The sequence below is a fragment of the Ostrea edulis genome, chromosome 5, assembly GCF_947568905.1.
Source record: "Ostrea edulis chromosome 5, xbOstEdul1.1, whole genome shotgun sequence".
Taxonomy (NCBI): Eukaryota; Metazoa; Mollusca; class Bivalvia; order Ostreida; family Ostreidae; genus Ostrea; species Ostrea edulis.
Window position 1 is genome coordinate 29,967,353 of NC_079168.1, and position 12,215 is coordinate 29,979,567.

The 12,215-nt window shown below is 36.8% G+C and overlaps 1 protein-coding gene across 1 annotated transcript; it reads right to left on the reverse strand.

Moving 5' to 3' along the window:
* Positions 1-1,054: 1,054 nt before the first annotated feature.
* On the reverse strand, positions 1,055-2,134 carry LOC130054807 (apolipophorins-like). Its single transcript, XM_056165722.1, has 3 exons — positions 1,897-2,134; positions 1,587-1,786; positions 1,055-1,460 (listed from the first exon to the last, which is right to left on the reverse strand). Exons 1-3 carry the CDS (start codon positions 2,069-2,071, stop codon positions 1,170-1,172), a joined length of 666 nt encoding a protein of 221 aa, XP_056021697.1. The 5' UTR covers positions 2,072-2,134; the 3' UTR covers positions 1,055-1,169.
* Positions 2,135-12,215: the final 10,081 nt, after the last annotated feature.

Here is a 12,215-nt window from a genome sequence, read left to right on the forward strand (position 1 = left end):
TAGGTGCAATATTACAAAAAATAATTTTTTGATCAATTTTATGGACATTTAGATTTTAAGTATATCGGGTATTTAGTGATCTCATTAAAATGGCAGATCTTGTCAACAGTTGATGCTGCTGGGGAAACAATGAGTCGTGTAACGTACTCAAGAAGAACAGTATTTAAGTATGAGGAAGTAAGTAGCGTATAATTGATGTAAAATTTTAATTGACAGGTCCGAAATCTTCCACATTAGTCAGAATTTCGCTGCTGTCATACTCGAGAATTCATCCGATGACCAGGACCGGTAAATGTCCTAGTAAAAATAAACACGTGAAATCAAGAGAATGATGACGCGTATCTCTGTTATTTGAAAAAACATGTGGATTGAAATTTCGCATGCAAGTAGTTCAAACATTAATATATTCAAGGAGATGGGCACATTATACATATCACACGTAGTTTCTGATTTCTTAGGCATTTGAAGCGAATGGGTAATTTTTTTATCTGAGTCAGAGTTAGGCACCTTTCTATTTTATGGTATCACAGAGTTCGGGCTCAAAAACGGCTTAGTCCCTGTCAGTGTGCTTTCAACATGTCCCTCACCATTTTAATGTTGACAAAAACCCAGTGATTGAAATTTTTAATTGTTATGCAACAAGAGTTCCATGTAACATTAAACGGAACAGTGGATTTCGGAGGGAATGCCAAGACAGCACCTGGTTAAAACCAAATACTTTTTGTGCAGATGAACAGAAAATATTTTCGACACTGTTTATGAAAGTAAGATCTACTCGATTTTTCCCCATTAACAAATTCATGGTGATTTGCTAATCATTTATAAAAAGTAATTCCTTTTCGGAACTTTATGCAGATGCAAGAGAATTATTCCTTGACTTTTAATTTCACCAAGTTTTTGACTTTCGTATCGACATTAAGATCTTGCTCAAGGTAAAACTTTGGTACCAATGTGTAAAAAACCACTCAATTTCAAAACATCTGTAAGGTTTTCTTTTCCCGTGTTTTTTTTTTTTTTACAATATCATCTCTGCCACTGTAATTACACACAAATGTACTGCTTGAAATGATTTATTTATTGATTGGGGAAATCAATATAACAAAAACATGGATTTAACAATTTAACAATTGAATGATAAATCAAAGTTAGTATTAACAGTGTTTTTCAGTTTAACGGCATTTGCTGTCAACCTCCCAGCTGTTAACGAACGGATCCACATCATTTACAGTTCGCCGTGATGATGTCATCATGTCGTCATACACTTCATTGTTGTTGGTTCCAAAAAGTCCACCTACTTTTCCGTGGTACCATCCACTTACAACGAGTTTAAGTTGATCTCTTGGAATGTTATAGTTGACGGTGAATCCACGGCCGTACACGTTAAAGGACTGCTCCTCTGAAACCACACTTAATTCTCCAGATCGGTATGGGGTGCTGATAATTTTTCCATCAACACGAAGCTGCAATATAATTTAAAGTATTGGAAATTGGTTAAGGATCTTAATTTTTTATGTCGGGGGAAAGGACGAATGATACCCAATTGAAATTCCATGCAGATTAATTTAATTATTCAAAGAAATTCATACCTTTCCATTGGGGGCGATTTGTAGTTTCTGATTGGCTGTCATGATGATGAGTTGTTGTTTGTCTTTTCCGAGGAAATTCATGATGACAGAGAAATTTCCATCAGTGTAGTCTCGTGCTAGAACATATGAACATTTTCCAGAGAAAGCGTACTCCTCACCATCGAAGGTTGTGACGCGGTTGCCATTCAAAGTAGCAACAGCTGAAATAGAACGATGATATTAATTCAGAACTGAATATATACCAATTACAACAATGAAATAACAAATTAATTCCAGAAGATATACATGTATTACGAAGACATTTCAGTACCTCTGAATGGTGGAATCCAGTTAGAAACATCAGAATCGGGAATGTACTCCGACAGAGATCCCCATTTGTTGGAATATTTTGGGACATAGGAGTGTAATCGATTGACATACTTGGTGACTGATATTTTAGGAAGTTCCCTCAAAGACGGCATAGCTACAGGCAGGTAAGTGTCCATTTGTATTTCCCCTGATTTTGGGTTGAAAACAGTAATCCTAGAGTTTTGAAGGTTGGAAATGGAATTCTAAGTATCCGGGATCCAAACTGTTAAAAGTCTTATTTTATTAAGCCGACTGTTGGATAATCTCTCATTCTACGTATATACTGAAAGAAGATTAACACAAGCTTTGGCGCCAAACTAAAAAAACGCCATTCCCATTCTTGCGTTATCGTGAAGTCTTATGATGGAGGATAATTCTTCTCATGTAAAATCACTCGGGTAGCTATGGAAATCCTTGTTTCAAAACAGATTAAAACTTGCAAACTGCACGAGTGGATACAGTACCTGTAAAATTTCTACGACAACTTCTGCAATATGATGCCTGATATTCGTTAGTCAACATAAACAGAATGACTAAGCCTCCAATATATAGCCAAAACGGGAATGGCTCTTTCAAGTCTGGCGACAAAGCGTGTGCTGATTTTCCTTCGCTATCTATGTACCTGACAGTCAGCTTAATAAAGCTTATATTTTTAACACTTTTGATTTCGGATACTTAGATCACTTGGGTAGAAAAAGACTAATCAGGAACAAAAGGTCAACCAGATAGAAATCATCATCAGGTACGAGCATTTCTGGTCTAATATTTTTTAAAATACCTCATTACAAATTCAGAAAAGAGATGGATTAAATTGATATACATGTACGTATACCATGTTTTATTTTCTTCATACGTTTATTGCATGTTTTCCATATGTTTATCTAACGTTTTGTTTCATATCTTTAACAAATGCATCTGGGATAATTACGATAGAGATACAATCAATGTGACACTTGTTTTCAATCTCGACCCGATTAGACCTCTCTCGTGTCATTATCCAGCCTGACACAGGTACAATTATGAAACTTGTCTGGGCCCAGTTACGAATTAGATCCGCTTGGTTGTTATAAGTCTGGACTTCTATTTAAGTTTAATATCCTTATTTTTCTTTTCTACATATGCTACATCTAGAATTTTCTTCGACGTTTTCCCCTTTCTTTTAACCATGTCCATTCCCAGCAGCAGTGAGTTACCAGATTCCTAGGTAAGTTTATAAGGTCTTTGTGTTCGTACTACAAACTTTATCTTTTGAGGAAATGACTCCCTTGGCTGAAACAACAACTCCTGAATTTCTTAACCCGATAATCATTTTTATCGCATTTTCGCATTAAGTTCTTCCTTTACTTCGCAATAATTTCCTGCCTCTTTTACTTGGGGTAAATTACAAAGTGTCCTCTAAACCATCATGATATGATTCAATATATCAAATCGATAACGATATATGACGTGTAAGTTTTCTAAATAGTTTTTTTAAAATTCTGCACTGAATACATTAAATTGAGCTTTTTAACCACTTGTCATTTGTCTATCCCTTTGTAAATTGTTCATATTTTCATCTACTGGGCATATTTTATCTACTGGGCATATTTTTATCTACTAAGGATATTTTTATCCACTGGGGATATTTTCACCAAACCAAATGTACGTGTTGTCCACATTTATGTTCAGGTGGTCCATGCATGTTTTGCCTAAATTTTATCATGTTTTGGCTTTCTAAATGTTCAACAGAAATAGAGAATGATTGTTGTGAATAGAAATTAAAACATACAAAAATGTGTTTGTAAGATGTGTATAAGAAATACCGGGAAGTATGCATGTTTGACATAGCAGGAGGTTGGCCATGTGGTCTCTCTACCTGTAACTTGGCTATGTATTTGAAGTAGAAGTAGAAAATATAAACAAGGGTGACTTGAGGTAATCCATACAGATGTGGCCGTCAGACGGGTTCGATTGCCGGTGAATACAAAGCTCAGTAGATTCGGGTGTCCGGATTCGAATCCAGGTCTGATCCGTGGCATTTTCTCCCCTCCTCGTACGCACTGAAACGTCCGTTCAGTCAGGACACCTTTCTGTAAAATTATATAACATTTCCCAGGACACTTAGTTAAAACAAGATGACCTAAGGTCACTCCTATATTGAATTTTGGGTTACCTCAAGATATCATTCTGTGATGTGAAATTATACAATATACACAATAGTATTTTGTTTTAAAACACGAGTGCCCTATACAATGAAATTTCCCCAGGAATCATTTATGATGTGTAGTTATACAATATTCTACCACGATTATTGCAAAGATCAAAGGAAATATCATAAATTATACAATTTACACAATTTTAGAATATTTCCATATATATATATGTATATATATATATATATATATATATATATATATATATATATATATATATATAATATTATATTATATTATATTATATTATATTATATTTGACGAGCCAAGGGTAAGCTTTGTTTACCTAGAGTTGTTTAAGGAATGTTGCCGGTGTCACCCGACCATTGATGTCAAGCATAACAGAACTGCATAAAAGGCCAATATAATGAACAGTAATCAATCTCATAATTCCTATAAAGGCGAAGATAATGAACAATGATCAATCTCATAACTCCTATAAAGGCGAAGATAACGTACAGTGATCAATCTCATAACTCCTATAAGCAATACAAATCAGAACGTTATGCAAACACGGACCCCTGGATATACTAGAGGTAGGATCAGGTGACTAGGATGAGTAAGCATTCACTGTCGACCGGTCACACCCGCTGTGAACCCTATATCTTGATTAGGTAAACGGAGTTATCCGTAGTCAAAATCAGTGTGCCAAGAACGGTCTAACAATCGATATGAAACACGTCAGACAGCGTTTGATTCATTGATATGTTATATTATATTATCCTTTTTGTTGTATCTGAAATATATGGTGACATATTTCTGTCATCACTTGTCAGATAATCATGTCGACTAATTAAATAACAAAATCAATTTGTCAAATTTTCATGTCAACTAGTCAGATAATTTTCTGCATTTTCTCCTTTTTTCAAATGATGATGAGTTTAAAAAGTAAAATGCATTCACGATCAAAATGTGCCATCCACTTAATAAGGGTCTGAAAAGCTGACAAAAATGTTCTTGCACATCAAGATAATGATCTTTTTGTCGACTTGTCAGATGATTGTGTTGACTTATCGGATATTAAGACAGAAAATAGATGTCACCTAATGGCATTAGCAGAGTAGAATTAAAAGATAATGAGAGAGTTTGAACGAGAATAGTTTTCCGACATAATGACATAATCTAGTGTCAAGTCGACATGATCAAATGTTAAGTTGACGTAATTATCTGACAAGTCAGCATGATTATCTGTCAAGTGATGGCAGATGAGATGTGAATGAAATCAATACTAAACGTTAGGTACCATGGCAGATGCACAAGGTAAGATATTGTTGACTAAAATACTACCAGTAATTGCAGCATCTTAAGCCTATATATACTAGCGGAAAAAAGAAACTGTGCATTATTTAATACATTGTATATGAAAAAATAATAAAAAATAAAAATGAACAAATTTTAATTTTTGTAATACTGTTAACAAATGTAATCATTACAACATTTGATAATCCATTAATGTTAACGTCTAATAACGTCAATTTCAGTACATTGAAACACTGTTTTCGAATTTGAATTAACAAAGTTGAAAACGCGTGTGACCACCATTTGCATTCACGCATGCTTGACAACGGCGTCTTATTGATGCCACTACAGTGTTCAGAAATGCTTGAGGGATGTTGTTTCATATGATGGTTAAAACTTGGTCTAAATCAACCAATGTCACTGGCGGAATTGGTAAACGGCGTAGATGTCGTTCCATTTTATCCCAGACGTGCTTGATCGGCGATAAATCGGGGGAAACAGCTGGCCAAGGCAAGACATCGACATTCTGTTGAACAAAAAAGTCCCTGACTACACGTGCAACACGTGGTCTTGCATTGTCTTGCTGCAGAGTGATGTGATTTTGCTGTCTCTGTATGAAGGGTATCACATGGCGCTGAATAATTTCGTCTCGATAGCGTACGCCGGTGAGATTTCCATTGACAATTTGTAGAGGGGTCCTTCCACGTGCTGTTATTCCACCCCACACCATAACGCTACATTCACCGAATTATCGACGTTGCACAACACAAGCGTCCTGGTACTGCTCCCCAACGCGACGATACACTCTACAACGAAATCTACAAATGAAATCTAAATTCATCAGTGAACAAAATATTGGCCCAGTCCTGAATTCTGAATCGCAGATGTCGTCTGCACCACGCTAGTCTAGCGATACGATGACGTTGAAGCAGTATTGGGCGCACCACTGGACATCTTGGTCTTATGTTGTGCTCTCGCAGACGATTACGAACAGTTTGTGGACTGATTGGTCGAAGTCCAGGGATGCTACGAGCAGTCAAACTTGTTGTCTGCAAACGATTTCTCAGGTGCACAAGTCTAATGTGGTTGTCCTGTCGACGCAACCTCACAAGAACACGCCCAGAACGTGGTCGATCCCGAGTGTTACCAGATTGTTGCAAGCGTCTCCATAATGACTGGATGGTGTTCCGATGAACTCCAAAGTGTCTTGCTACGATATTTTGTGCCATGCCAGCTTGAAGCATCCCAACAGCATGGTTGGTTTTCGCTGAGTAGTGGCATGACAGAAGGGTAAATTTTGAAAAACTAAAGTGCTTTCCTTAACGAATAGTGTCCAAACAAACCTTTTACACTTCTTACTCCAGTAAAACTCGTGCGTACGAACACTTTAATAAACAACATGTGTTCGCTAATCATGAAAAAGTCCGTGCATCTGAGTCGGGTACTATCCGATATTGTTAAAAAACATCACCTTTATCGATTGTTTAGATTTTATAAATATAAACAATAAATGTAGAAAAATTATACTAAATTTTATAATGCAGTTTCTTTTTCCGCTAGTATATATGTGGGGTGAACTGTTAACGGTATTCAATTTTAGCAATCTCAAAACCCTCGATAATAATGCCAAAATTAAATCCTCGCTAAGAATTCTGTTTATACGGTAATATGCCTCATATATTATCATTTACGTTTCAGGTTTAACATACATGGCTTGACTTGCTCTGAACAACTGTATGATGCCTATTGTGGACGGTCAATATTGGTCTGGATGCTAGAAATGTCGCTTAGTGGAGGGATCATGGGTTTGATTCCCGGTTCAACCATATATTCTATCCTGGTCACGGTACCATTTGTAGTCGGGAATGGGAAAGGGTGGGACGAAATCACTGCATTACTAACCGAGGGCTCTGATGAATGAGTTATCCATAGACCATCAATTCTACTACACATGCATATTAACGTAAACTTGATCCAGCAGTACATACCATTTCCAGATACGGAAATAGTATTTACTATCTATTTTACAAATAAAAAAGTAATTTTATTGAAATATTATGAACACTAGTTTTGAAATGAACTAAAGAATGCAGAATATATATTGTTATTGCACTAAAGCTGCATTTCAAGTATATTCATGAAGGGCGGCGGGGCATAGCAAGGTTTCCTCCAGAAGTACACCAAATATCCATTGGTCATCATTTATCGTGATTTATTGTGTTACCTATTATTGACGACGTTTTATCTATTAACAATGCTAATTTTAAATAAATATAAATATATATAGATACATTTACGGCAAACTAACAACTCATCTTTATGGTAAATGGGATGATTTCAGCTTCTCAATCGTCAACTTCCTATATTTATGTTGCAATATTCCATTATAACCTGCATACCTCTCAACTGATTCGATACGCAAGAGCTTGTTCTGCGTATGATCAGCTTTTAAACCAAGGTAGACTACTGAAAAACAAATTGATTGTGCAGGGGTACCAACAGTCACGTTTAAAGTCAGCATTTTGCAAATTCTCTGGTCGTGATAACAATCTAGTTAGCCAAATTGATACAACCTATCATTTGATCAAATGCTGACCGACGTGTTTTATACCGATTGTTAGGCCGTTCTTGGCACACTAATTTCGCCTACGGATAACTCCGCTTACCTGATCAAGATATAGGGCTCACGGCGGGTGGAACCGATCGACAGGGATGTTTACTCCTCCTAGGCACCTGATCCCACCTCTGGTATATCCAGGGATCCGTGTTTGCCTAACTCTCTATTTTGTATTGCTTATAGGAGTTGGTCACCTTTCATCCATTGGTCATCATTCACTGTGAGGTATTGTATTATACATTGGCTATCATTTTCCGTGAGGTATTGTCTTACGTAATACACATTGGTCATCATTCACCGTGAGACAGGGTGAGACACTGTTCGTTATCTTCACCTTTCATATTACCATATTACCATTATTGTCATAAGTTACCGTGACGTATTGCGTTGTACATATAAAGTCATCCAAACCCTCCAACCCTCAACAATGTTTAACTGGTAATAGATGAATCTGTAGTAGAAATTGTGGACTTTCAGTATTGACCTATCTAGCTAAGTGATCAGAAAGTAAAGAACAGTACAAAGAAACTGCAAAGGAGACACATAATCCAAGAATAAGCCAATCTTGCCGAGGCAACTCCGATACTATGGCATCAAGATGCGCTGCATTGGGAATGCCCCTTAATTATCATTGACGTGACGCCAGACTTCTATGGTTGCAACGACACAGTTCAGATGTATTTCCTATGCTAAGATGGTGTCCTGTACTCTTCTCTGACCAGTCAAAATTCACACTTTTCCGCCAAGAGAGCATGTGTGGAATGTGTGAGATCATTCGAACGTTCCCAAATCCACCAGATTCTCTACCCACTTTGCGTTAAACAAAACAAAAATAGCAGTGGATACCTATAACACCGTGTAATGAAGTCTATAATTAGCAGTGGATACCTATAACATGCCGTGTAACGAAGTCTATAATTAGCAGTGGATACCTATAACAGACCGTGTAATGAAGTCTATAATTAGCAGTGGATACCTATAACACCGTGTAACGAAATCTATAATTATCAGTGGATACCTATAACAGACCGTGTAATGAAGTCTATAATTAGCAGTGTATACCTATAACACCGTGTAACGAAGTCTATAATTAACAGTGAATACCTATAACACACCGTGTGTTACACCCCAAATCGTCGCCCGTCCCAAATCGTCGCCAGAGACGATTTGGGCAACACCTCACACCCCAAATTGTCGTCCCCCTTGCTGCAATTACATGTATTTGGAAACTTCGTTGACATACAGACTGCCCTTGTTTGTTAAGTCCTTCTCCTCTCCCCCTCTTTCTTCTTTTGTGGTCCAGCTAAAATCGCAAAAGGTTCTCTAGACCCTATAAGCAAAACATTCTAATCTACTTTGACTTTTACCTGTTCTGTTGTATAATCTTTTAAAAAGATTTATCATTATGATGTAAAACTTATACGGTACCAATTTTGATGCACCAGATGCGCATTTCGACAAATAATGTCTCTTCAGTGATGCTCAACCGAAATGTTTGAAATCCGAAATAACAATGAAGTTTTAGAGCTATTATAGCGAAAAACAGCGTACCAAAAAAAGTGGAGTCAAATTCGTCTAAAGATAAGAGGTATGCATGAGGGGGATAATACTTAATTTTGAAATGAATTTCTAAATTTTATAACAGCAATTAAATATGCATCCGTATTTTCAAGCTAGTATCGAAGTACTTAGCTACTGGGCTGTAGAGACCCTCGGGGACTAATGAACACAGTATTTGTTATTGTTGCTTTGGTTGGTAGTGGTGTTGTTGCTATTGAAAGAGTTGTATTTTTTGGTGGTGTAGGTGGTTGTGTTATTGTTGTCTATGATTTTTTTTCGTCCAGTCCGAGAGAGAGAGAGAGAGAGAGAGAGAGAGAGAGAGAGAGAGAGAGAGAGAGAGAGAGAGATGTCCGACGATAGACCATTTTGTCTTTTGTTGTAGAGTCATCCTGCTGATCATGGGGTTGTTAGATTTTGTGAACCGCAGCAGATTTGTTAGTGACATCAGATTGTATTAGATTACGCCTGTTAGCTCTCATTCCAGAGTTATCATTTTTAGGGAGGCATGTCAGAGGGTGACTTGTAACCCACATACAAAATTTTAGCCAAATAAGTCGACAAACATCAGAGATATGAGTGCGGACAGACAGACAAACAGACCAAGTGAAACTTATGTACCCCCATGTAAGAGGGGATACAATAAAATAACCTTTGTATAATCTATCCTAAAAACGTCAATAAAATATTGGCGGGCGATGATTTAGGACGGGCGACTATTTGGGATGTACAATAGTACATCCTAAATCGTCATCCCTAATGATAGTGCAATTTTGTCCCAAATCGTCGATTTGGGAAGTCGGGCGACGATTTGAAATGGGGCGACGATTTGGGGTGTACCACCGTGTAACGAAGATTCATCGACTTCAAGTCTATTTTCAACTAAATTTAAGGAACTTTATATAAATATATACACGTTTTGTACAGTTGTATCGTTGACATAGCATTAAAAATATAAAGATAAACATTTATATATGAGCACTTGCATCTGCAATTGTAAGAAAAATAACACAAATGAATATTCAATGGTTGTTCAAGAACGGGATAAAGCATGGGGTGGGTAGTGTGCTAAGTTGGGGGTATTGTTCTAATGAACGGGGATAAGGATTGTTTATTGTTGGGTAAAAATAATTTTAATTCTTCTTTCTAATTTGTATTGAATATATATAATGAAATAGGGAGGGACTAAATAGGATATAACTGCTGCCCGATCCCATTCATTTATTTGTGAATAAAATATTGTTTCAATCAAATCAAATATTGGAATTCTTCGTCTTACAGCAAATTGCAGTTAAGTGAATAATGAAACAGTAGCGTGTGTGTTTCCTAAAGAGCATATTCTCATGAAAACAGTGACCAATCTCAAAACTCCCTATTCTTTATAAGGAATACAAATTAAAGAGTTGGAAAACCCCGGAACCCCGGACACACCAGGTGCCTTGGAGGACAGGTCACACCCGCTGTGAGCCCTATATCTTGATCAGATAAACGGAATTATCCGTAGTCAAATGCAGTGTGCCAAGAACGGCCTAACACTCGGTATGATACATGCAAGACAGCATTTGGCCTTATGGTAGGTTGTATTGGCAAATTAGATCATTATTACGTCAAATTGAACTTTCCATTCGTTTTAATCAACTTTGTTTTTAATCGGCTTAATAAAGCCATGGTTTTTAACAACTTTATAGTTGCGTTCAACTCATTTTAGCCGCCCTATTATCCCTATGTGACCTTATATTGTATATAGGTACACTGGAATTTCTCCGTAGTCTTATAATTGGCATGCAACATGCACCGTATATTTCAGTTTTCACTTGTGAAAAAACTGGAATTGGTCCATTATTCATTCATTAGCTACATGGCAGTTTTAGTGTTTTCCTGAATTTTGAGTGTGCGTCAGCGGTTCTTACCTTCCAGACTCCTGGCCACTTTGGAAATGGAAATGGTGAATAGAACAGTGTTACAAAAGGTACTTGACCTCGGGAAGAGTCTTTACAAAGCAAAAGTAGATATTGTATCTGCTTTGAAATTTTCGGATTACTATGATTCATATGCGATTCCGTTCGTTGTGTACGTGACTCCTTACATCTGGATCTTGTCATTGATTGTTATCATCGTGGTTTTTGTTACTTTCAAACGAGCCAAATTATTTGGAGTCACCCAAAAACTAATTATTGCCGCCTTAATGATAGATATGTTTTTCACACTCTTAACAGGGGTGAGAGACGGTCTTTTGGATTGGTTAGACATGAATTATGTATTCATTGAATACGAAATCTGCAGACCTTTCGTGGTTTCGTTTCGATTACAGGGAGTTCTTCATAACTCGTCTCTCTTGCTGAAATCGCGATGAGAACATTATTGCTCTTTGCTTATCCAATGCAAGCATATTTTCTTCACCTAAAGAAATTGGCAATAGTAATTCTACTTGTCCATGTTGTGATTTGTGTTTACTTTCTGTCCACTCCGATATTATTTTAAAAAAATCCCTGTAACCACAGTGCAAAACTTCAAGCAAGGGAAACCACTGAAAAGTATCCGGGCCTGTGTGTTTCTCAGTGATAAAGGATATCTCAATTTTCTGCTTTCCTATAACAATACCACATCTTTGGCACATTTCCTATATTTCATAATCGGTATTATTATTCCTTATGTTAATACAATTATATTATTGGT